The sequence below is a fragment of the Puma concolor genome, chromosome A2 (genome assembly GCF_028749965.1).
Source record: "Puma concolor isolate L17-30 chromosome A2, mPumCon1.1.hap2, whole genome shotgun sequence".
NCBI lineage: Eukaryota > Metazoa > Chordata > Mammalia > Carnivora > Felidae > Puma > Puma concolor.
This window is the reverse complement of record NC_141668.1, coordinates 122438360-122465465: the sequence shown is the minus strand read 5'-3', so window position 1 is coordinate 122465465 and position 27106 is coordinate 122438360. Positions and strand designations below refer to the sequence as shown.

At 40.3% G+C, this 27106-nt stretch overlaps 1 protein-coding gene across 7 annotated transcripts in view; it reads left to right on the top strand.

Moving 5' to 3' along the window:
- Nucleotides 1-6404: 6404 nt before the first annotated feature.
- The window catches only part of GRM7 (glutamate metabotropic receptor 7), a 900471-nt gene continuing 879769 nt past the window's right edge, over nucleotides 6405-27106 (top strand). For 5 of the 7 annotated variants that reach the window (XR_015248268.1, XM_086697536.1, XM_086697537.1 and 2 more), the window contains exon 1: nucleotides 6409-7242. Coding sequence is in view for 6 of the 7 variants with exons in the window: in XM_086697536.1 (XP_086553662.1) it covers nucleotides 6724-7242 (519 nt within the window). In the remaining variant the exon portion in view is untranslated. Of the gene's footprint in view, nucleotides 7243-27106 lie in introns of all 7 variants that reach the window. The other 2 variants (XM_086697539.1, XM_086697538.1) reach the window with 2 other exon arrangements.

Here is a 27106-nt window from a genome sequence, read left to right as displayed (position 1 = left end):
TCTTTTTGATGACTGAGTAATATTCCATTATATATATATATATATATATATATATATATATATATATATATATATATATAAATATATATATACACACACACACACACACATACATACACATACATACACACACACATACATATATATATATATATATATATATATATATATATATATATATATACTGTTGTTGGACATTTGGGCTCTTTCCATACTTTGGCTGTTGTCTATAGTGCTGTTATAAACATTGGGGTGCATGTGCCCCTTCCAGTCAGCATTTTTGTATCGTTTGGATACATTCCTAGTAGAGCAATTGCTGGGTCATAGGGTAGTTCTATTTTTAATTTTTTGAGGAACCTCCATACTTTTTTCTAGAGTGGCTGCACCAGCTTGCATTCCCACCACCAACAATGCAAAAGAGATCCTCTTTCTACGCATCCTCGCCAACATCTGTTGTTGCCGGAGTTATTAACGTTAGCCATTCTGACAGGTGTGAGGTGGTATCTCATTGTGGTTTTGATTTGTATTTCTCTGATGATGAGTGATGTTGGGCATCTTTTCATGTGTCTGTTTGCCACTTGGACATAAAACATAAGTTTTTTCATTTTTTCTCCTTTTTTTGGGAATCAGTTTTGTAAGTCATTTCTTAAAATGCATTTTCCCATCTCATTATCAGTTATTTTATATAAAATTTTCATGACATTTCCATATTATTCTTTTAATAAGTCTAGAATCAAGAGCGATCTTTTATTCTTTTTATATTAATCATTTCTTTCTTTTCTCTTTTTTCTTAATCTACCTAGACACTTAATTTTTCTGATCTTTACAAGGAACAGCTTGTTATTATTGATTTTTCTTTTTGCTCTTTTCTATTTCATTGATTTATGCTCTTTATTCTTTCTTTCTACTTGTTGTGACTTTATTTTATTTTCCAGTTTCTAAAATTCCAGTTTCAAAATCTCGTTAAATTTAAAAATATTTTTTTTCTAATATGTAGGATTTAAGTTATGAATCTCTCTGTAAGACCTACTCTATCTACACTCAACAAATTTTGAGAGGATATTTTTGTTACCATCATTAAAATATATATATATATATATATATATATATATATATATATATATATTTTTTTTTTTTTTTATTTTTGGGACAGAGAGAGACAGAGCATGAACGGGGGAGGGGCAGAGAGAGAGGGAGACACAGAATCGGAAACAGGCTCCAGGCTCGGAGCCATCAGCCCAGGGCCTGACGCGGGTCTCGAATTCACGGACCGCGAGATGGTGACCTGGCTGAAGTCGGACGCTTAACCGACTGCGCCACCCAGGCGCCCCTAAAAATATTTTCTAATTTATCTGAATGTTTTTGTTTGAATTGCCATTTATTTAATTTCAAATATTAGGGGATTTTTCAGATATTTTGTTATTGATTTTTAAGTTAATGCCATTGTTATCTGGATGAGTTAAATACTTAAATGTATTATGACTTGCTTGTGGAACAATATATGGTCTGTCTTGATCATTGTTTTGTGTTTCTTCAAGTTCATCGATCTTTTCTTTTGCATTGTGCACTGGCTGTTACACATATGCAGTCATTTTCAGATAATGTAGTTTTCACCTCTAGACATTTTATATTTTTTACACCTCTCCTCTTATTTGTGTTCATGTTCCCTTCAAATTCTTGAACATATTTACACTAGCTGTTTATATTTGTTTCTATTGCTGTGTCAAATTCGGTGGCTTAAAACAGCACTCATTTATTTCACAGCTCTACAGATACTCAGAAGTATGGAGGATGGGGGGAGTGCTCAGATGGGCTCTTCTGTGAGGCTCTCACATGTCTGAAGTGAAAGCGTCAGCAAGGCTGATCTGTACCTGGAGGCTCTGGGGGAGGAATCCATTTCCAGGCTTACTCAGGTTATTAACAGAATTCAGTTCCTTGCAACTGGAGGGCTGATGTCCCTGTCTTCTTGTTAGCTGTCATTCAGGGTCCAGGCAGCTGCTAACGCCATTCTCAAGTCTCTATGTGGCTTCCACCCTTTCAGCCACAGAGAACCTCCATCATGTTGAATCCCTCTCGCTCATGCTTAGTCTGTCCCTTTTGGTCTTTTACAACCAAAGAGAAATCTCTGCCTTTAAAAAAAGGACTTATGTGATTAAGTTAGGCCCACCTGGGTAGTTGAAGGACACAAAAGTTTATTTAGGTGGCTATGTTCAGGGATTGTGAAAATAGAGCTATTCTAAACTATAAAATACTCAGTTAACTAATATTTACTGAATCATATGCCTTAGTGGATTGGGCTAAAAGGGATACTTGGGAACTGGGAAGGAAGATATGCTCTTGGCTTATTCCAAATGAGGCATGCAATGCAAATGTCAAGATTGTGTTAAACAAACAAACAAAAAAACAAAAGCAAAAACACAACTATAGATGAATACTTAGATGAAGGAGGGAAGAATAGCCAGAATATTTTAGCAGCAGTAGCAGGAGTAGCAGCAGGTAAGGAGCACAGCTTTGTAAATTACAAATTGGGTTTAAAGAGGGAATGAGAAGTTAAGGCATTATTTTCTGCAGAAATGTCATGGGTAGAGGAGAACAACAAAGCAAATAAATAAAACTGAGATGATTAAGAAAACACAGTGCTAAAAAGATAAAATTAGAACTGAGCCCTTAATTTGAGTTACACAGTTTTACTAATCCCTGGGTGAGGACAGATTAAGGACTACACAGAACCAAGCCTGTGAACACACTTTATAATTATGGTCTTTGCACCTAAAACTAGATTCTCTTCCAGTTTAATATGACACTAGAAGAATGACTGGCCTGGTTTTAGATTAACCAGTCTTACACAAAGATTTTTAATTCATATAACCTCAACACACACACACACACACACACACACACACACACACACACACACAAATACCCATGTCTCTAGTTAAGGTTCCAGATCCTATGCTTTGTGGCTAAAGATATAAAGTTGAATTCGATACTGTAAGTACTGGATGTACTTATAAGTACTGTATCTGCCGACATGGATTTTGCAAGCTCAGCGTCACTTCCCCGGTTTTCTGGTAACAGATCACTCTTTCCATTCAGTTCAAGTAGTGCTAGTGCCTGGCTTCTGCTCTTTCTCAACCAGCCTGTGACAATGGCCCAAGTTACTAGTTCAAGAATTATCACTTGACTCAGGAAGAATCAATTGAAGCCCTCTTTTATAGTTGATCAAGAGCTTTAAGGTATTTCAATCTTAGGCAGTTTTTGTAAAATGAAATTATTTCACAATCTACTAATTATCCTTTAAGCTCTAGAAACTGCATACTGTGACTAAGAGGACAGTCATTTATCTGATATTGTTTCTGCTCTGCCCACTTGAGGTTTCCATCACTATCAAATAAAGGCAGCAGGGAATGGCAAAACCAATTCTGATTCATTCAACACATAAGTGCTTTTTAGGTACAAAACACCATTCTAAACATTGTCCGGGAGTAAGAGATAAATAATACCAGCCCTTACCCTCAAGGATCTTACAACTTAGCAAGGGAGATAAGACATGAACACAGATGACTGCAATAAAAAGAAGATAATGATTGCTGCCAGATGTTCGGGGAGAATGAGCAGAGCAAAGAGACAACACAGAATAAGGCAACATTCGATACTCAGCCAAGCAATATTTATTGAGCAATCACAAATGCACAATGGAAATGGAAGAGTAAAATGTGGACTGGGACATGGGCAGGTGAAAAATCAAGTGACATTACTTGTTACCCAACTTTTCAAATATTTTTTTCACTGAGTTCCTAATAAATAGCCTTAAATTAAAAACTGAATAAGGATATAGTCTCTGTGAAATACAGCCTGAGGCACTAACACCTAAATTCTAGGATCATAGTACTTGTGTTCCCAAGTATGCCTTTCTATTGCTTTGCTTCTCTTTCCCTTTCCAAATTAGCTGATGGTACCTTAAGATATCCATTTTAGCTCTCCCATCCTTTTTGAGCCAGTGTTTTAGAACAGGTGAGTTAGAAGATCCTTTTGGTTTCAAACAAGAGAAAAAAAATACTATAAAATTGAAAAAAATCCAGAGGCAATCTTTCAGACCTGCCTGGGTCCAAGAGTTCAGATGTTTTTATCAGACCCCTATCTCCCTCTACCCCCAGCCTGATTTCTCCTTTCCTTCTTCCCTCTCTTATATCTCTTGTTATAGGATTCAGATATCTCTCTGTTTATGTGGAAGCTCCTAGCACAGCTACAGGCTTATATCCTTACAGCTTCAGGACTGATAGGAAAGAATGGGGGCTGTGACAGCATAAGGTTGTAGCAGGTGCATCCTATTTAAGACTGATTGATACATTGTATACAAAAATAGATCAGTATATTAATTGCAACACTGTTTACTTGAAGACCATATAATGTTGTGTTCTTTAAAAATAAGAATAGTGTAACATTTTCCATAAGATACACTTGAAGTAGTTTGAGGAAGGGAGGCCCCCTTGTTTTTCTCTAACTCACTCACAGATTGTCTATTGGATAGTGGTAACCCTGTTATACTACAGTAGGTGCTGCAGCCAAAGTCAAGGGATTAGCCATGCATAGCTCTGGTTGGGCTCTATTCTCATCCTTGAACTCATCACAATAGCCAGTCACCAGTCCTAAATTGTAAGATAGTGGGTCCATTCTCAAATTATAAGTATGAAACATGGAGGAAGGGCCTATCCAAAAAGAAACTGATGGCTTGGACCGTCCCTATAAGGGAGAGGAATAGATGGTAAGCAAGGGGGAAAAAAGTCCTCTATAGCAGGAAATGTTTGTAATGTTCTTTGGAGATCAAAAAACTGGTCTCCTATGCAGAAAGCAATAGAGGATATTGGCTTAAAAAGAGCCCCATGGCCAAAGGGATATGGCCTGTTTTAACAGAGGATTTGGGATAACATGGAGAGCGTCCTGTTCAATCTCACTATTTCACACATTATTTCTTGTCTAAAACCTAGACAAGAAAACAGAAATGCTGAGTACACACAGGTAGTTGGAGACAGAGACAACCCACTACCAGTCTTCTGACCTTGTATTGTGTGTGTGTGTGTGTGTGTGTGTGTGTGTGTGTGTGTGTGTTATGTTGTTTGTTTTTTGTACCAGGACATTTTTCTTACAACAGTAACAACAACAGCAACCAGTATAGCCTTGCTTCTGGTTTTCTCTCCATTCTCAAATCTGTATAATATATTTTTGCTGCACTCCAACAGAAAACCTCAGCAAGAAAGGAGTTAACCATCCTGAGTCCCTTCTGGTACCAAGGACAGAGACATTATCCTTTCTTCATATAAGAACTAGGGCCACCTGTTGCTTTAATAGCCAAAGTTCGGTCTCAGCCAGCAGGAGAGGACACCTTTGAAAATCAGCTTTCTAACTGCACTGCAGCCTGTCCTGGTATCCTGATTTAGCTACCAAATCTTCAGCCAGAAAAAGAGAGAAAGGTATCTGGATCATCTGGGAGACTTCTACCTGCCTTTCTTTCTTCCTCCTACTGTCACCTCTTTCCTGCTGTTTCCTGCCTGCAAAAACCTGTCAGCAGCCCAGAAACATCTTTGGAAAAGGGTAGGAGGGAGCCTTATACCTGTCAGCACCAGAGAAGAAAGTGCACTTTGCAGAGTTCTCAGTTGTTACATCTCTGGCGATGATAGAATGAAAAGAGGGGAGTCCGAGGTTTCCACCACAGATTTGCTAGAGACCTCAGTTCATCCTTGTCTGCCCCCCAGTAACCCTTGAAGACCAGGGTGCACTTACATTCCTAACGTTTCTTGGCGTGTTTTCCTAAGAGCTTGTCCGGTGCCTGGTTCCTACCCCCAACCCCACCCCACCCCCCTCCGCAAGAAGTCTCCGGGTAAAGGTTCTTTAAGTCATGAATCAGGCTCCTGTGTGTACGTGTGTCTTTCTTAAAAACTGGTCCAGACGGATTAGTAGTAGAGAGTGGGTTCTCGCACCTCCCCTTCATCACTGCCTTCTCTACCTAGCGACTCGCTCGCAGTCTCAGGGATCTGACAGCCAGGGTTCGCGACCTCAGGGTTGGGAGCAGTCAGCACCAGATATCCCTGCCCCCTCCTGGGGTTGCTGCCACCCGTGCCTAGAATGTGCCAGTGGGTGCAGGCGGGCGAGCTGGACGCTTCTACCGTAAGAAGGGAGTTCAGCCCTCGCCTGAGACCTGCAATCCTCAGATTCCCTGGGGACCGCGAAACTCCCAGTCGGAGGCACTCCCTGCTTTGCCGCCCACCCATTCCCCCCTCCTTACCTCAGCACGCAGCCCCTCCCTGCGTGATGATGCAAACCAGTGGGGAGGACGGGCTCTGGGAAGGGTGGGGAGTGTCGGAGAGCTAGCGAAGGAGGGAGGGAGTGGGAGGAGGAGGAGAGGGAGCCGAACGACCATTTAAAGCGATAGCAATCCTTGCCCTCTCCCCAGTGCTGGGTTGTTGGAGAGCGCGAGCGGCAAGCCGGGGAGCGCGAGCGCGGCGCGCGGGCCGGCGAACCCGGGAGCGCACGGAGCCCCAATCTGGCAGGCGCCGCGGGACCCCCCATCTTCTCTGGCTGCCCCTCCCCGGGCGCCCCCACCCTCCGTGCCTGCAGGAGTCTCAGGGCTTCCCCGGAGGACCTCACCCCAAGGGGCCCGGACCCCGGCGAGCCCGCCACCATCCCCTCCAGCGCTGCCGCCACCACCGCAGCAGCCGGAGCAGCATGGTCCAGCTGGGGAAGCTGCTCCGCGTCCTGACTTTGATGAAGTTCCCCTGCTGCGTGCTGGAGGTGCTCCTGTGCGCGCTGGCGGCGGCGGCGCGCGGCCAGGAGATGTACGCCCCGCACTCTATCCGGATCGAGGGGGACGTCACCCTCGGGGGGCTGTTCCCGGTGCATGCCAAGGGTCCTAGCGGAGTGCCCTGCGGCGACATCAAGAGGGAGAACGGGATCCACAGGCTGGAAGCGATGCTCTACGCCCTGGACCAGATCAACAGCGATCCCAACCTGCTGCCCAACGTGACGCTGGGAGCGCGGATCCTGGACACTTGTTCCAGGGACACTTACGCGCTCGAACAGTCGCTCACTTTCGTCCAGGCGCTCATCCAGAAGGACACCTCCGACGTGCGCTGCACCAACGGCGAGCCTCCGGTTTTCGTCAAGCCGGAGAAAGTAGTTGGAGTGATTGGGGCTTCAGGGAGTTCGGTCTCCATCATGGTAGCCAACATCCTGAGGCTCTTCCAGGTAGGGAGGCGCTCCCTCCGGGGCAGAGCGCGCTTTAGCTCCCCGCGCTCTTAATCCTAAAAGCTGGCTTGGACTCCAGGGGTGCGGGGTCAGGTCAGCCTTCTCGCAGTTTCACCCTGGAGATCCTGCGAATCCCTCCCACCCCACCCGAGGAGGTACCTTCCCTGCTTGGTTCATTTCCCTTCCATCTCTCCCCTGTCCGCGCTCCACTCCATCCGGCTTGACATCCTGGATTTATGGCCCCATTTACAAGAAGCAATCTGCGAAAAACAAGGCGATGATTTAAATGGGTTTGCATTAGAGTGAAATATGGTCCAAAAACAGGCTTGTAAAAGTGCCGGGCTCCTGTGAGAGCCGGTTGGGCTCGTGGAATATGAAAGATGAGAAGACGCCTCGAAACTGGGCATTTCTCAACTCCCCAGCTTCCCAGCCCCAAGCCACCCGGCAAGCCGCAGCTCGCTTGGAAAATTTCAAGAAGAGCTTAGGGAGGCACTTCTTAAACCGAGGGCTAGGTTTTCACCTACGCGTGGATGTCAATTGCCCATCTGTCTCGGGTTGGATCTCCCGACCTGTAGCCTGTCTCCGCGAGGGCTTTGGGGCGGAAGGCGCGGGGACGCTCCCCAAGTGGGGAGATGCCACCCGCAGACGTGACCCCCGGGTGATTTGCTCTGGGCAAGTGTTTGCACCGTCTAAATTGCATTTGCAGTCCGGCCACTGGCAGGAGCTGGGCGATCAGCTTTCTACTCCTGCCACTTCAGAGCCCAGAGATGAGCTCATGCTAACTGCGAAACAAAATCGCTTTCGCTGCCTCCGCCCTCCGCCCATCCTTCCCACGACCTCCCTACCACAGCCCCCCAACCCTTCCCTCGGCTCCGAAAACGATTCCCGGAGCCAGGCGAGAAGGCGCCTGGAGGGAGGCACTAGGGTGCGCTGAGCAATGCCGGCCGCCCTCCTGCTCCGGGCACCAGAGGGCAACGGCGAAAATGGGAGGAAGGCGGATCCGGGGCAGCTGAGCGGTGGGTTCTACTGCAGTGCTCTCTCTCCGCCCGCTCCCGCATTTTGTGCCCCGTGGCTCCTGTGCTGCATTGGGTATAAACTGATGCATTTTGGATTTTAAGAAATTGAGTTCCAGGGTCTGTGTGATTGTGGGTTCCCTTCTCCTTGTTTCTCCGTCTTTCTATTTCTTTTTTTCTTTTTCTCCCTCCTTTGTGTTTTTCTTCTTCTCTCTCCCTCTTTCAGTTTCTGATTCTTTTCTTCCTCTCTACCCCCACCCCCAAGGTTTTGGTTTTTTTGTTTTTGTTTTTGTTTTGTTTTGTTTTCATCTCTCTTGAGATGATCCTTTCCTAATGCACAGCTCTCTCCCTGCCAGGTAGTGCCCCAACCCAATTAATCCCTTCTCTAGATGTTCTAGCTAACCCTGGTGTCCTTATGCTCCCCATATCTAACGAATTGGCTCCCTTCCAAATGCTTTCCCAAAGGGTGTTGGGTTTCTGAAGGGGATTCCTTTGAGATTCAAACTGTCACCACGTCAGCACCTAGGAGTGTGAAGTTTGTGTGTGCACTAGAAGGACAAGTGCCTGCCCAAGGCTGCAGCCTGGTATGGCCCCTCTGATCTTCTGAACATCCCTAACACTTCTGGAGTATGCTGTTGTGGGAGTCCCTAGATATCTGCAAGCCCAAAAAATGCTTTGGGGGCAGCCTTCATTCTGAGATGATGCTTTTGGGAAGAGGTTGGGTTATTGTAAGCCAAACCCAGAAGCACTTCCTTCCTGTCTGAGCTTAAAGCCTGGCAACTTAAGAGGGCAGTGCTGCAGGAGAAAGTGAAGTCAGAGATCACCTGGGAACCACTAGGGCCACTCGCAACCCTGTGAGCCCGGAGCCCCGGGCGTCGAAGGCATATTTGGTGTTTCACATGTTTAAATTATTTTGGTGCCTGTTCCTCTCTTCACTCAGAGCACTGGTAGTACTGCAGATGGGCCTGTTTGTCTGAAAAAGAGTGCAATGTTCAAGTCAGGAGAGGAATTGCAGAGCAGGCTGAAGGACTGTGTTTGCTGAGAAAGATTCCAGGGGGAGCTGATTCTTCCTCTGGTGTGTGAACCTGAGGCTCTTGTGAGCAAAAGAAATAGCTTGCCTTATTCCCCCATTCCCTGGGCTGGGAAGAAAGGAACTGAATGCCAATGTTAGTGTGGGTTGGGACCACAACCATTCAGAGAAAACACTGTCATTTTCCTCTAATTTGCAAATTGCAGCTATTCATGTTGGATTGAACAGCTGAGGGAAAAAGAGCCCCCAGTTTTCACCTGCATTTATGGAGAAGAGGCTGGGTAGCAGGAAGAATGCACCAACTTGTGGCTTGTGCTACAAGCCGGGTATAACTCTTGCTGTGGGTATCCTGCTTCACCATTGCCCCTGTTGGAATATATAGCTATATATTCCAACAGTCTCTCCCAGTAGCCTTTGTTTTTTTTTCTTTTGCACGTGATTGTAGGAGCTCTGGGCATGCAAGTCTAATCCCTAATTTCCCAGCTTCTGTAAGCCTACAAAATGAATAGAGAGAATAGTGGTACACAGACCCATTGTTCCAAAGCACAATCAATTTAGAGAGAGAGGGAAAGAACTGTAGGTGAATCTTCTCTGGGACTGCAGGGTTCAGCTCAATTAAGATTGTCCTATATAAAAGAAGCTCCTGTAAATGATTGAATTCTTAGCTCTCCAGAGATTTGAGTTTTCTTTTCCAGGGCCCAGTAGGTTGCTGTGGGAACCATGCCAAACCTATCATTTGAGATAAAAAATTACGGTGAGATAAGCTTCTAGGCTGGAGGAAGGAATAGTTAGTGACTTAGTGACTTAAGTACTACACACTGGGGGTGGGGGACAGGAAGGAGTAATGAGATAGTAATAAATGTAACTAATGTTATTGTCAGAAAAAACTGGAATGAAGTTCTTTCCTGAAAATTAGGACCTGGGCAAGAATGACTCCTCAGATATAAATAGTGTCTATGACTTTGAATTTTCATTTGCCTGCTGGTCTACCAGACCAAAGATGTGAGCTGAGCAAGTTCTCTCTCTCTCTCTCTCTCTCTTTCTTTCTCTCTCTCTCTCTCTCTCTCTCCCCTCTGTATGCACACTGAATTGATTAGTAAATGACATGTCAGAGGACAGGAATGATGTGCACTGGGTCTTTCAAATCTAGGAATTTGAGGCTAATGAAATTAGTGTGTGGCCAGGGCTCTGCCAACAAGAATTAAGTCACTGCAACCACCCTGCAATGCATTTTCAGCCTCAGAGAAACATCAGGGAGGAATTTCTGGAGATTTGTTTCTGAGCCTGTACAAAATAATACTCTCCTAATGCTAAGAAAGATTAAATGTAAATTAATTTTGACTATGAGTAACATATTTAAAAAATAATCACAGAGTGGGGATGGCTTAAAGTAGAGAGCTTATATAATATGGTGTCCAAAGGATAAATCTCCCCTGACCACTGTTTTATGGGCTATAAGTAAGATATATTATAGTGGAAAGTAATAGGCATGTTTTTATTCAAGGCTTCTCTGTTATTGACTTGAGAGCAAACACTCTGAGAGTATAAATTACTCTTGCTACATCCTGACTCTGAATGAACAATATTTCATGGCCAGTGACATGGTCTAAGCCATAGACTTGGAATTGAATGGCATCTGTTTCAGTTGCTTTGTTCCTTCAAAAGCAACTAGATGGAAAAAGTGGCCAACTTGACTCTTGTTGGAGCATATTGCAGATCTAAACCTGTGGACTTTATACCATAATTGAAATACATTTGTAAATTTCTAAATGTCATCCTTCTGTTCATTGAAGCTTGAACATAATCTCAAACTTCCAGGGCATTTTACATATACATACCTAGTTTTCTTCTTCCTTCTTTCTTTTGTTCCCTCTTTTCTCTCTTTCTGTCCATCTTACATAATTGGGTAGAACTGGGCACCTAGGATGATATGGTATTACTATAGTAGGAATTTTTTTTTAAACAACTCTAACCTACTCTTTTTAAAATTTCATAAATACAGGTGTCAGTGCCATTTGGAATAGGCTCTATAACAATCTCTGCCTCCACATTTACTGTGTTTCAGGAAATTTACCTAACAGATGGTGAGTGGGCAATTTTTAAAAGGGGCATTTTTGAAAAGAGCAGAGAGGGAAGGAATAGAGGCAGGCACATACTATATTTGAAGATACCTCCACGTTTATATTTTATGTATACAGGCCCATAAGATTAAGATGTCTTTGGGAATTTTTCTCTTCAAAAATAATGGAAATAATGATGGCCTTTGTTTTCATAAATTCTTAGAGTATAACAAACCATAAATGCTCCATTTCCTATATATATAGGTCGTGTCATGGCCTTAAAAGACCATAGCCAGATTACACAAAGTGCACTCCAATCTCATTCCTGCCATTCATTATTCTTGTTACCCTAAATAAATTGATTATTTTTTCCAGGCCTCAGTTACTTCATCTGATTTGTTTTACTTTAAAAATAAATGTTTCTAAGTCTTTAATCTCTTCAGGTCGTAGTTTGCTTGGAGAAAACCTGCTCTTGTCCAAACTCTATAATGTCATATTTCTGGCTCCCACTTTGAACTTTGAGCGAGTTTGGGGGAACTTTTAAAGAATATTTTCACCGGTATCTTAATATCAGTCTAGCTCATTTCTCATATTCAGACTTTTCCCCCTTTTTCTTTTGCTGGTGTGCTTCTTAGTCATGTATATAAGGCTGGTGTTGAGGAAAATGACCTTCTGGGTTGGCTTACTGCATCGTCAGAAGACCTGGGACAGGGAGCAGGAACTGTGGAATTTATAGAGGCAGATATAGCTTTCATTATCCAGTGCTGTCCCCTTTCATCTTGCAAAAACACCAGGCTTTCTTTTGGAAAACTGCCAAATAAGGACTTTCTGCCTCCTCCCTGGCCCAAGTAACTGAACTCAAGCAAAGCAGGTGATGGGTTCAGGTGTAGGCATCTGACCTTGGCCAGAATCCTCCCCAAGACTTTTCTGTCAGAGGAAAATGGGAAAATTGGCTCCTCTCTCTGGAATTTCTAAGCTGGGGAAAAACAACTCTGGGACTCCCAGTGGCCATTCAACACAAGACAAGACTTTCTGTAGAATAAAGTCATACAGAGGTAGGCAGGGTTGAGTAATGGAGAGAAAGCCCGAGCCCTGTTGATATTCTGAAACTCTCAAACCCAACTATATCTGAATCAGCTGAATCCCTGAATTTTCAGCACTTGTTCTTAAGATAAATTAATTAATCAAAATTCCTTCTACTATTTTCAGCTTGTTTTCAGCTATGTGCAGTTAAAAGTCTCCTAGCCAGGGGCTCCTGGGTGGATTAGTCGGTTAAGCATCTGACTTTGGCTCAGGTCATAATCTTGCAGTCATGAGTTCGAGCCCCGCATCTGGCTCTCTGCTGACAGCTTGGAGCCTAGAGCCTACTTCAGATTCTGTGTCTCCCTCTCCTTCTAACCCTCCCCTGCTTGCGCTCTTCCTGTGTCTCTCTCTCTCAATAATAAACACTAAAAAAACAAAAACAAACAAAAACAAAAAAAAACCCCAACAGCCTCCTAGCCAAAACAAGCGATTTCTTAGCTTAGTGTAAGGCTTGCTGATTGGCATCCATTAAGTGAGAAATAATATATTTTCTTTACATTAAATATAATGCTTCTAGCGCAGGTGTGGGATATTCAGAACTCTGCATTCTTCCCTCTCTTCTCAACATTTGCTTTATTAACATGAAGGATTTGTTATCCCATCTTGATGCAATTGAGAGAGAAGGTGAACACTTCTGATGTGGAGTGCAGCATATAGGCCTCCTATTTGGAAGCTTTAGAACCATCCTTGCTTCCCTTCATTACAGCAAATCTTTTGTTGATGTCTCCAGGGAAGAGCAGCATTTTCCTGGCATAATGGAGTACAAGATGCATTAAACTCCTGGGTCACTCTACAGTAAGCATCAAGCCTAACTACTTGTCTTCCCCTTTTACTTAAAGTAGACAAAAAAGAACAGTCACAAACACATTTTTCCAACAACTAACCTGTATATGTGACTACTGTTTAGAAGACAGTTATGCAACATACATTCAGACCAATGAATTCATGGACCTTTTGTCAAATGACACAGTAAATAGATGTATTTTATGCACCTAACAAAAGCAAAACAAAATCTTTGTTCAGGTAAATATCTGAGAAGAATATTATGGCAGCATTTATGATTATGATATTTCCATGTTTGACAAGTAACTTCCTTTCAATTATATTTACTGCTAAATGTTTCTTGAATCAAGTTATTATATTATAAGGTCAAAAATAAAATAATGTGAAGTTATAATATAGTATACATATCTGTTTTATGAGAACCAAAGCTCTAATTTCTTTTCAATAACAGTAGTAGTAACCACATTAATAATTTGATCTTTGCTAGGAGCCATTATGCCATGCACTATAAATACTTTATCTCATTTGGTTCTTACAATAGTTCTGCAAAAGGCATATTATCATTCCCACCATACAGCTGAAGAAAGTGATTCTCATAGCCCCAAGTCACATGACTGGTAAGTGGCAAAGTCTAGATTCACACTCAGGTTTATCTGACAGTACCCTGGTTGTCAACCACTACGAATGCTGTTCAACTCTTGCACAAATGCAGAAATACTTAAAATAATTATAATTCACCTACCCTGAAACTGTGGTGAAATTTGAAGACATCAAAGTGGCTGATTGCTTAACCACACCTATTTCCAGAAAGAAATAATATTTTATTTCAGTTCTACAATGAGATTAATTCTATAGGTCTGTTAAAACTTGAGCACATAGGGGCGCCTGGGTGGCGCAGTCGGTTAAGCGTCCGACTTCAGCCAGGTCACGATCTCGCGGTCCGTGAGTTCGAGCCCCGCGTCGGGCTCTGGGCTGATGGCTCAGAGCCTGGAGCCTGTTTCCGATTCTGTGTCTCCCTCTCTCTCTGCCCCTCCCCCATTCATGCTCTGTCTTTCTCTGTCCCAAAAATAAATAAACGTTGAAAAAAAAAATTAAAAAAAAAAAAAAAAACAAAAAACTTGAGCACACAAATCCTCACCCCCAAATGAAATATGGTTGTTGTCTGTTATTCAACAGGTAGCCCTGTATGTAGGAAACAAATACATAGTAGACTGTCCATGCAAATAAAAGAGAAAAGATGTGGTTTTTTTTTTGGTCCTGATTCAGTGCCCATCATTATGGATTATGATGGCTCTTTCTGAACTTTATTTCATTCACTCTACTCTTTCTACAAACCTCAAGTGGGAAAATCCATCATTCAGATATATGTGCAAAGTGAGCTGACTGTATTAATACAATTGCTGAAAGTCAAGTTGATAGAGCACAGGAAATACATCCTAATAAATGCAACGTTAATGTTTATGTGGGCCGTAGAGTGAGGGGAAGGAGAATTTTCAGTTTAATGGATTATTTTGCCTCTTGCTATGAAAGTGCTACAGCTAAATAGTTTTATAATTGGTCATTTACAGAACTCTCCATCTCTGGATGTTGTGCTCTCTCTCTTCTGTGGCTGCCAATCCTTTCTCTTGTTCTTGTTGGAAGATAGCAACGAAGCCACTTCAAGGGCTCAGCCTGCTTTTCTACCTTATTGTTTAGATGAAAATATTTCCATTTGTTAAAGTACTGCTTAAACATTTTTATCGGGTTTTAAACTTGACTGTGTTCTGAATGTAGTAGCACAGGCAGACATAATGCGGGATGTTTTCCTGGAGAAAACTTACTTTTATCAAAGGAGTCATCAGAATTTTCATGTAGGGATAAAGAACAAAATTCTGAAGTTAGGTTTGAATTTAAATTCATCCTCACTACTTTTTACCAGTCTCACCTTGATCAAACAGGTACATTTCTTATCAACTTTCTTATATTTGAAATGGGAGTGATACAAGTATACTTGTCTGATAAGTAATTGTAAAGATTGCACAAAATAAGCATGGAAATATTTTAGCACTGAGTTTAGCATGTGATGAGTGTTCAATACATTTAAAAGCTGTTATTTTATTATTATTATGCTATTATTACTAAATATAACTATTTCTTAAATGTCACTATTGCTAAATTTACTGTAAAATTACCATAATAATCCATGCTGGATTTCACTCTTTTTGTTCCTTTGTTTAAATGGAAAATATTACACACACATACACACACACACACACACACACACACACACACACACACAGTGAGAACACATTAGTAGTAGTATTCAGTGGAGTGAGAATTTCTATGGCTCTGATTAAGGTGAACAAGGAATGCCATGGACTTATATACCAGAGAGGCTAAGAGTAGTGGGCTATGGGGTTAGTCAGCCCCAAGTTTGAAGTCCACTGTGACCTTTTTGTAGCCATACAACCTTGAGGAACTTACTTAAACTTTTTGAGTTCTACCACTGGTTTCCTCATCTGTATTTTTTTCCAGAAATATTTATTAAGCATCCCTCTTGTGCACTGTTTTTTGTGCTTGGACATATCAGTGACTAAAAGAGACAAGTGTGCTCTCTCCTCTCTCTCCCCCTCCCTTCTGTCTTTCCTCCCCTCTCCTCTTCCCTTTCTCCTATCTCTACTCTTCTGTCAGCTTACACTCTCATGTGGAAACAGATAGATGTGATAAATAAGTCCTACAGTATGATAGTTGATAAACCCTATGGAATATGGAAAAGAACATGAAGCATGCTGAGGAATGTTGGGTTGGTAGTCCTGGGGGGTGTACAGGTGGGTTCTATTTTTAACTATGGTAGTCAGGGTGGATTTCATAAGGTGACAGTTGAGTAAAGACGTGAAGTGAGGGAATTGTCAGAATGGATTAGGGGAAGACCATCCCCTGCCAGCTGGAACAACCAGTGCCAGAACGCTAAGGCAGAAATATGCCTGGCAGGTTGGAGGAACATCAAAGATGCCACTATGCCTGAGTAAGTCAGGAAGAGAAAGGGGAAGCAAGAGGGCTTGAGATTAGAGATATGACAGGGCAGTTTGGGAAGCCTTGGTAGTCCTTGGAAGCCATCACATGTATTTTGTCTTACCATAAGTGTAGGCAATGAGTGGTGGGATTTTAGCATGATGCATCTGTTGGTTTAAAACAGTGTCATCTGTGGTATTGAGGATGGGGGAAAGAGTGGAATTAGGGATAATTTCAGGAGGTGATTACAGGTGCTTAAGAGATGACTGGTGGTGGCTTGGGCCAGGATTTTAGCAGCAGATGATTCAAGAAGTGATACATTTGGAAGATGGTGACACTATTTCCTGGTAAATAGAATGGGAGGTGTGAAAGGAAGAAAAGGGACAAGGTGAATCCAAGACATGGGGCCTGAGCAAGTGGAAAGGTGGGATTGATTACTATCACCTCAGATGGAAGAGGTTTGGAGTGGAGCACATCTGGGGGATCAAAGATCAGATCTGGAGGTAGAAGGTTTGAGAAATTTTTTGACATCCAAGTAGAGATGCTGAATGCACAGTTGGATATACAAGTCTGCAGTTATGAAGAAAAACCTAAACTAGAGATACATTTTCATAAAACGGAGATAACTAAGAATGACTACATGGGAATACTATTTTAAAGATTAAATGAAATAATGCGGTTAACACTGGGTATTTCCCCCAAATTTAATAACTACTAGCTAAAGACAATTGTCTGAAATGAAAAAAAAAAAAAAATCCTATAGTTTTTGCAGTAGAACTGAACAAAGTGATGTCACAATCATTTTAACAGTATTTGTGACACAATTGTTTTAAGTCAATTTATATAACATAAAAGTTGGGGATTTGCATCACTGGTATATATTTGACCCTTAAACAATGTAGGAGTCAAAGGTACTGACCCCCACACAGTTGAAAATCCACACTGAGCTTTTGAGTCCCCTAAAAGTTAATAGCCTACCATTGACCTGAAGCCTTAGTGATGACATAGACATTTAATTCACACATAGTTTGGTTTTTTTATATGTAAAAAATGCACTGTATACTTATGTGCATACTTTATATGCACTGTATACTTAGGATAAAGTAAGCTAGAGAAAATAAAATATTACTACGAAAAATCATAAGGAAGAGAAAAGACATTTACAGGACTGTACTGTATTCATTGAAAAATCCCATATGTAAGTGGACGTACACAGTTTAAACCCATGTTGTTCAAAGGTCAGTTGTATAGGAGAGTTTGAGCAGAGACCCAGGTATTCAAGGAAAAATAATGGGGCTGTCATAATATCCTTATGGGTACAGACTTTGATCACTTCATTGGGCATCTCATATCTTCCATTCACTTTGCTATTGAATACACAGTGGGGAAAATTTGATCTTACTGGTTTTGAGCTCCCTTTAGGTTTTTACAAATCGTTTAACAGCCTTTGTAGCTTATCCAAAATTCTGTTCCTTATTCATTTGATTATCGGATACTGGTCTAAGCATGTCCTTATACTAAAAAAATGCATGACCATGTTGTCTCTACACATCTATAATTGTATTTTAACACTGTCATTATGTAAGCTATATTTTAATGGCAATTATAACAAATTTTATATCAACACATCCGTTTCTAGTGTTCAGGGGGAGAGCAGCATGTAGTAAATTTTATCAAAATATAGCATCTGAAGAACAGAACAGAGGGTAATTGTGTAATTCTGTATTCACTATAATTAAGTTCAGTGGAGTTGGCATAATAGAATTAAGATGAAAAAAAAAAAAACAACAAAAAACCCAACATTGAGGCACCATGGCTCCCTATCATAACACACCCTTTTCACATCAGAGAACATACACTTGGCGTCTTTCTTTTTCTTTTTTTTAATATGAAATTTATTGTCATACGTCGCTCCTCATCAGGGAAATACAAATCAAAACCACACTTAGCATATTTCTATACAGAAATGGAGAAAGGAAGAGGCCAGAGGATGAATGGCAGACCCTAAAAGAGCGGGATTATGAAAAACAACATAGCAATGAAATATTGCTTCTGGATTTGGTAGGTGGGGAAAATCTACTAGCATGTATGCCTGCTGGGACCACATTTTCTGGAACACTTAAACCCAATGTCAAATATGCTGTCTCATCTTCCTTGTAAATAGGGATGTATCTTTGCTTCCTGTTTCTTGAAAATGGGTTGTAAAGATTATCACAAGAACTGTACCATATGATAAAAGTACATTGTTTTGAAATGACTGACACTCTGTCAGGTGTCACACTCCAAGTTTGCTGTCTCTTTCTCTTAGACTTATTTTAGTTTGCAGTATGGGACTGGGTAATGGGAAAGATCACTGGAATTTTTATGTCTTCAGAAGGCAGTGTAGCATAATGGTTAAGATTGTAGGCACTGGGCGTAGGTTAAATTCCTGCTTTCCACTTGCTAACTATATTAGCTTGGTCAGTTTAGCTGATTATCTGCCCCTCAGTGTTCCCATCTATAAGGTGATGATAATATTCCATCCTCTTAGTACTGTCTTCAAGATTAAATGAAATTACCCATGCCAAGCACTTAATACAATGGCTAGAGCACAGCAAGATCTATTTATCAACATTATCATCATCATCATCACCATGCCAGGTACTGTCTCTCCAATGCATCATTTCATTATCTCCTCCCCGCCATTTCTATTTCTGCCATGTTTCTATATAAGAGTAGGGTTGTGACAGAGCTTTTCCTTCCACTGATATCTGATCGTTAGTCCTCAAGGTGGATGGACTTGGAGACAGCATACTGCTGCTCATTGAAACAATTCCTGTTTGGAAAGGGTAGTTGGATGTTGAGGCCAAGGAATTTTCTCTCTTCATCCGGGAGACTAAAGAAATATTCAGGCCTCAGTAGAGAAGTCAGGCAAAGGGCAAAATGGTTATTTTCATACTTTAGTGATTAAGCACAAGTCAGGCAGACTGAATTTGAACTACTTTCCATTGTGTATTGACAGTGAGATGTTAGGTGTTTTTTGCAACTCCTGTGAGTTTACAGTTGATAAAAAGAATAATAATATTAGGACCTACTGTATAGCATCATTGTAGTAAGTGAATAAAGCATTTAGCATGTTTTTGGCATTCAGTAATCACTTAATACTTATTAACTTCCACAAATACTATCAGTACTACTAATATTATTAAGTAGTTGAACAAATCTGATGTCCTTCCTTTTCTTAAGTTGAACATAATTATTTGAATAATCACTTTACGTTTATTAAGGAGTGCTTATAAAGCCTCATGAACCCCAAAGGTCCTTCAGCTCTTCTCCTCATCAGACCTGTCCTGGAGGGGTGGAGTCAACACCATCCCATCACTGCCATCATTGTCACTTAACTAACCATACTGAACACTTTCTGTGTGCTGGGCACCAAACTTGGCCCTGTATGTGTACTATATCATGTTGTTCTCACATTCAGGTGGGAGACCTGATTATCATCATCCCTACTTTACAGATAAAAACACTGAGTTGTTAAAAAAAATAAGCATTTTGACTCACAGCAAGAGATGGAGCTGATATTTAAACCTCTGTCTCTCTGACCTCAATGGCCTGTAAATTTTATTATACTACATCCTGGTAAAAAAATATGCTTCCAGCCACTTAGATAAGAGAAGTCTTGATCCTCATATTCCTATATATCCCATGCTGTCCTTGCCTCGGTACTAGTAGGGAGAGGAAGGGCCCTTTTCAAAGACCAAAGGGAAATTACTCCCTTTTGCCTTTCTTCAATCAATTAACCAATATTTTATTTCCTTAAGAATCCCCACATGTTACTTTTGGTACTTACCTTGGCCTCTTAGCATTCTTACATTCTATACATGACTCATCCACTCTATTACATGTTAATTTACTTGAGGTCAAGTGTAGGGTCTTATCCTGAAATGCAATTTTATCCCAGTAGTGTCCAACTGTGCTTTTCTTTTTATAGTTTTATAGTACATCTGCAAATATTTATTTGAGTTTTGTTGAATTGTGCTAATGAATAGTGCATTAAAAGTTATATACAGAGAGCTTCCTTATAAAGAAAACCTTCTAAATAACTTTCTAGCTGGTTCTTTTTATAGGATTATTCTAAAAACTATAATCTTCAGATTGCTTTGTTTTTAGAGTAAGTACTTCATGTTACCTTATTTTAACATATAATAACATAGCTCTATTGTCTATATCAAACCTATGAGTCTTCACTGGCTTGTAACTTCGCTTGTTGATTGTTGTTGATTTTTCCATTTACAATGACATAATGTGGTCCTGTCATGGGTGGGGCTGGGTTGGAAGATACATCTAAGAGCCACCGATTGGTTTTCTAAAGAATTAACATAAAGAACTAGAGTTCCTTTCATATTTTGCAGAATCAAGAATTTCATTTTTATAATTTCGTTCATTAAAGAAGTATGGCACTATTTTCAAAATACTATCCTAATTTGCTAATCTTCTTCTCCTTAGTCTTAATGAGAAGAGAGTAGGCTGAAATGAAGAAGGTCACTATGACCATTGGAACCACTGAGGTAGGAGTTAGTCACTGAGTTTTGTTTTCATCTCTCCTCTGTTAGCTTATGTCTTCAGAGCTTACTAGGTGCAAGGTACTTAACTAACCATTGTAAATGGGTTGTTTCATGATCCCCTGATAGTGAAACAGGAAAGATATGTATTATTATGATCCCCCATAATGCACATATGGAACAGAACCTCAGAGGTAGTATTTGCTCATTAAAATATGGTAGAAGTGGAACTTGGATTCAGGTCTGTTTGACTCCCAAATCAGTGATTTTTAATTAAGGTTATATAACCTTGTGTTACTAGATTGTTTCCAAAATTCTCTCAGCTCTAACTTTTTATAGTTAAGTGTTTGATTGCAAGTTTAACAGGGGTGAAGAGAGGTAGGGAGGAATTCCAGAATATTGAATGTTTTTTTCTTCATATATATCTCTATATAGGTGTATATACATACCCATATATATATATATATATATATATATATATATATATAATGTATAAAGTTATTCATATTTAAGAACAGTTTTAAATTGAGGAAATATATGTATTTATATTTAAATTTTGGCTTCTTCTAGCCAGTAGCAAATGAAATTATTAGCACAGATAGCACAGATATACACACAGCAGAGAAATAGCCAATCAGATTTAATTCAGTAGCTTGCTTTTTTTTTTTTTTTTTTTGGTAGATTTGTGTTTTGTGATTTTATATCTGCAGGTAATTTGTTGAAGAAAATATTTCTACCACTCTACACAAAACTAAATTCATTTAACAATACAGTCTCAAATGTCTTAGTATACGTCTTTAATCTTTAATGTCATCAGATATATAGAATTATAGACATACCCCAAAGAAATAATTTGAAGATGTAATTACTTGAATTTCCCTTATACCTATTTACTTTTGTGAATTAAAAAACTATATATTTAATTGTATTTATCTGTTTCTCTGAAGATGGAAAATACTGACTGAAACACAAAAAGTTAAAAAATATTATCTAAAATTACAAAAACTGAGAAAATGTCAAAGAAATAAGCTTTTTTAAAAAAAAATAAAACTTCTTCCTGTGGAGCCTGATGCAGGGCTGGAACTCACAAACTATGATATCATGATCTGAGCTAAAAGCAAGAGTCAGACCCTTAACCAAAGGAGTCACCCAGCCACCCCAAAGAATTGAACTTCTAAACAGTGTTTGTGTGTGTGTGTGTGTGTGTGTGTGTGTGTGTGTGTGTGTGTGTGTGAGTGTGTAGTATTTCTTCTGAAGGAATTAATCTCAAAGCTCTACTAAGACTTTTCAGAGACCCATTTAATGAGCAACTATTTTGTGCCTGAGACTGCACTCTGCACTAGAGATTCTAGAATAATGATAGTAATAACAATAATAAAAATATAAATTTTCGAAGACCTTCCTTCCAAGTAAAGTCCACTGGGCAAACAGAGTGAGCCTCACATTAAAAATGGCAGTGATTCTCAAACATTAATGTGCTGAAGAATCATGGCAGGCATGCTGACCAGTCCAGTTCTTTGTGTGTGTGTGTGTGTGTGTGTGTGTGTGTGTGTGTGTGTTAGTTTATTTTTGAAAGAGAGAAAGAACAAGCTTGGGAGGGGCAAAGAGCGAAGGAGACAGAGGATCTGAAGCGGGCTGTGCAGAGAGCTCCATGTGGGGCTCAAATTCACAAACTGTGAGATCATGACCTGAGCTGAAGTTGGACTCTTAAACCAACTGAGCCACCCAGCTGTCCCAAACCAGGCTGATTTTTGATCCCCTTCTCCAGTTGGTCAGGTATGAGGTCTAGGTAATTCTATCTTTAGTGAGCACCTCCAGGAGAGTCTAAGATGGATGTTCCCAGCTGTCCTCAGTCTTCAGTGAGCATCAGATTTGCTTGAGAGTATTGTTAAGAAAGATTGCTGGGCTCTACCTCTACACTTTCTGGATCAGTAGGTTTATATTTCTAATCATTCCTTAGTTGTTGCTGACATTGCTATCGAAGGGACCACACTTCAAGAACCACTTATCACTTGTTTATTGAAAACATGCCTCACAATTCTGTAGTATAGGATTGTGTGTGCAGTGAAAGAGACATGCACAAAGACACATGGAGGCAAGGGGACTCCACCCTAATTGGTCAAAGGAAACAATAGTAGCTAGAATTGATTGACTCAGGAAAGGTTATAAGAACTTGCTCATTTAATCCTTTCAATAAAGTATGTAGGGGCTACTTCATGTCCCCGTGTCCTAAACTGGTAGGAAGCAGATTAAGAGTTCAAATCTAGGAAGTCTGATTCCAGAACCCACATTCTTAACCATTCATAAAGGTTGTCAGTGAAGGCCTTCTGGCCTCCAAGTGTAGATAGGAGGATGAGTGGACACAAATCCAGTACTCATCTGGTGTGTGTGTTGTAGAAGGTGGGAGAGGATGAGGGCTTCCAGAGGAACCAGCCCTACCCACACACCTACCCTAAGTAGGTCTGATTATTAGGAGTCTAAAACAAGAGTATACCTATGGTATGGTGAGAAGCATTCTAGAAACCTGGGGTTAGAATTCTCAGTTAGTAATGAGTTTTGCTGAGCTAAGAAAAAGTAAGAGTGACTTACTTTACTTTTTGCATGTGAAAAGAAGTTTGAAGATAGTCCCACTAGTGTTAATTCTGCTGTGGAAGAAGTGCCCGCAAGGGACAAGCTTCCTCCACCTTTTATCTCCCACCTCTCTAGCATGTCACTGTGATCCCTCTACTTGCAAGGTGACTGCTGACCCTCTACAGTTCTCTAACCATCAGGCAGGAAGAAAGAAGAGGGGGGAAAAAGGAAAGAAAGACAAAAAGCGTGTGTTAGGGAGCCTGGGTGGCTCAGTCCATTGAGCTTCTGACTTAGGCTCGGGTCATAATGTCACAGTTGGTGAATTCAGGCTCCCAGCATCAGGCTCTCTGCTGTCAGCTCAGAGCCCACTTCTGATCCTCTGTCTCACTGCCCCTCAGCCACTCATGAACTCTGTCAAAAATAAGTAAATGTTGGGGCGCCTGGGTGGCTCAGTCGGTTAAGCATCTGACTTCAGCTCAGGTCATGGTCTCGCGGTCTGCGGGTTCGAGCCCCGCGTCGGGCTCTGTGCTGACAGCTCAGAACCTGGAGCCTGTTTCAGATTCTGTGTCTCCCTCTTTCTCTGACCCTACCCTGTTCATGCTCTCTGTCTCAAAAATAAATAAATGTTAAAAAAAAAAAGTAAAAAAAAAAAAAAGTAAATGTTGAAAAAAAAAGAATGTGTGTTGTGTGTGTGTGCTGTGGGAGGGCACGAATATCAGGGCTACAGAAAGGCAGTGTCTAAATCAGAGAGCAAATTATTTGCTGCAACTCATCAGCAAACTTCCATTTAGATCTCAAGGATGTAAGGCTTAAACCTGACTACCTTAACCTTAAGGATAATGAGGTCCACTAAACCAGGGCTCTGATAGTAAGGAATAGGCAGAGAGTGTTTATTGATTAGACAGCTAGCAGTCGGCACAGATTTCCTCCCCACCATTACAAACAAATACCCCCCCCAACTGTATTTTATTTCATATATTGTACTTTAAAGAATGGTGGGAAACTTTACTTATCTGTAAATAGTCTCTTAGAAAGGGTACAATTATATAATTATACAACCCCCTGGAGACCTCCTTTCTTCTAAAAACTCTTTGAAAACTGTTCAAGGTTGAGGACATTTTGATCTTAATTTAGTAACTTGCAGTTGATTATCCTGGAATGACATCCTCTCTCTGCAGATGTTCTGTCAGGCTTTAGAAAATTCTGGAAGAAGTGGACAGAGATGTTTTATGGTACATGTATAAGTGATATGAATCTATTCAAAATAAAATTCATTTAGGGACCAAAAGGCATTCATTTCTGCTGTGTTTTTTCTTCTTTACATGTTCACAAATTTTCCTTTCTAAAATGCCTTTGAATGAATCTGTTAGATATCATGTATCTACTTCTCCTGTCTGAATTCTTTATAACCAAACTTTCTTCAGCCTGTGCTCTCTCATTCTTCTTTGTTGAAAGTATTTCTCTGGATCCTCACCTCTTCTTCTTACCTCATATTTGAACTCCTATCTTAAACTAAAGCAATAGTCTTCTATGACTTCTCCAGCCCTCGAAAAACCTGCTTTTGTGGGACAAAGAAAGAAAAAGGTAGACTTACTGGTTAACTGAGAAGGTGAGCAATATGTGGAGTGTCTCAGAGAATTAAAAAGTAAGAAAAGTAAAAGCACTAGAAGAAACTGAGAGATGGGCTTGTTCAAACACTTTATTTTACAAATGAGTAAATTGAGTTCTAAGAGAAAAATATGACAAACTGCCAATCTCAGTGGCATGACACATTGGAAGTTTATCACTCACTGACTCAGTAGTTCAGTATGGACTTCTGTTGTTCAAAGGTCAGCTTTCTGCTCTGTGATTCAGGAACCCACCACGTCCATCATGTGCCTTTACATTTGTCTCAAAAGGGAAAGGGGAGAGGAAGTTGCAAGCGCACAACCCATTATCCTTCAAATATAAACTCTTCACATCACTTTTGGTCAAGTTCTTTGGGAAAGAACCAGTAATGTGGCCACACACAGTTGCAAATGGAGATGGGGGATGTTGCCCCTGGCTTGGTTTTAGTGCTGCTTTTATAATCTGGAGGAGCTAATTAAAAGTCTTCCCTCTACAACTGGTTGTTTCCACCACAATGAGTGATCAGCCTGAGGCAATAGATTCAGTGTGTGTGTGTGTGTGTGTGTGTACAGACAGTTTAGTATGAGCTGACACTTGGGGGCCTGTACCTTAAAAAAGAGTACAGATCAAATTGCTTCTTGCTTTCTTTCCTAATTCACGATGACTCCTCCCTAATTCCTATCATCCTGCTATTTCACTCCCACCTCAGTATCAGATAAAAGTTGTGAAATAAATTTTTCCAAAGCCTCCAATGCTTTGAAAGGTAATAAAGTACTTGGACCCTCTGCAACTTCTACCAATTTCAAATGGTAAATTTGTGGAAAGTAAATTGATATTGATTTAAAAAAAAAGATGTTTTTTTTCTTGTACACCTACACCCTGAACCATGGTGCAAAATTAATGGAAAATTAGAGAATTCTGTCTTCTAGTTGTAAATTAAAATATTTTTAATTGTAAAAATACAATTTTTTACAAGTACAAAAACTACAAAAATGGAAAATATACAAAGAGAAAAAGTAAAAAGAATAACTGAAATTCCCATTTCTCATAAATCATCTCCCTAACATTTTTAAAGTTGTGTTTTGAGACTATTTTTGTGAGGGAAGGTGCACATAAACACAACACAAACATATTTTTACTTGGTACTATATTATGAACATGATTCCATATCATTTTAATGAAAATTTGTATTTTAATTTTTAATGGTTGAACAACACTCCATTATTTATTTAACCAGTTCCCTACTGCTTAACATTTAGATTATATCCATTTTGCTTCTCTAAACAATGAAAAAAACATCCCTCTTCCCATTTCTTTGAGCAGTTGTTCACTTATTTCCTTAGAATGGATTTCTAGAAATTGGACGGCTGCTTGTTAATTTTGGTATTTACACTCCTACTGTCTTCCAGAAGTGTGACACTGCGTCACTTTTCTGCTAGCGGTTGAGCATCCTGTGTGGTTTTAACCTGTCACCAATACCAGTATCACCACCTATTTAAGTCTTTGTCATTCTGATAAGTAAAATCTGACAATTATTTTTTTTTATTATTTAAAAAAAAGTTTTAATGTTTATTTTTGAAGGAGAGAGAGACAGAGCATGATCTGAGGAGGGGCAGAGAGAGAGGGAGACACAATCTGAAGCAGGTTCCAGGCTCGGAGCTGTCGGCACAGAGCCCGACAAGGGGCTCGATCTCATGAAATATGAGATCATGACCTGAGCTGAAGTTGGATGCTTAATTGACTGAGCCACCTGGGTGCCCCAAATCTGATAATTATTTTAATTTAATTTATTTGATTAGTAATAGTAAGGTTGAATACATGTTCATATATTCATTGGCTGTCCCTCTTCTTTTGTGACTTTATGACCTTTACCTATGTTGTTTCATTTGATTTATAACTTTGAATATATTAATATGTTTATTTTTTATATATTATATGATGCAGTTTGATTTCATTTACTAATTTTTCTGTGTATAAGAGATGTAATACTGTCAAGTCTATTAAAAAAACCCTTTAATGAACACAGACGTGTAGAAAATCACCAGTCACCCTCTTGAATTTTATAGTGATTTCCTTTTGGGCAGTATGGGAATGTAAATCCTTGCTTCATATATATTTTTTTAATTTTTTTAATGTTTATTTTTGTGTGTGAGAGAGAGAGAGACAGAGCATGAGCAGGGA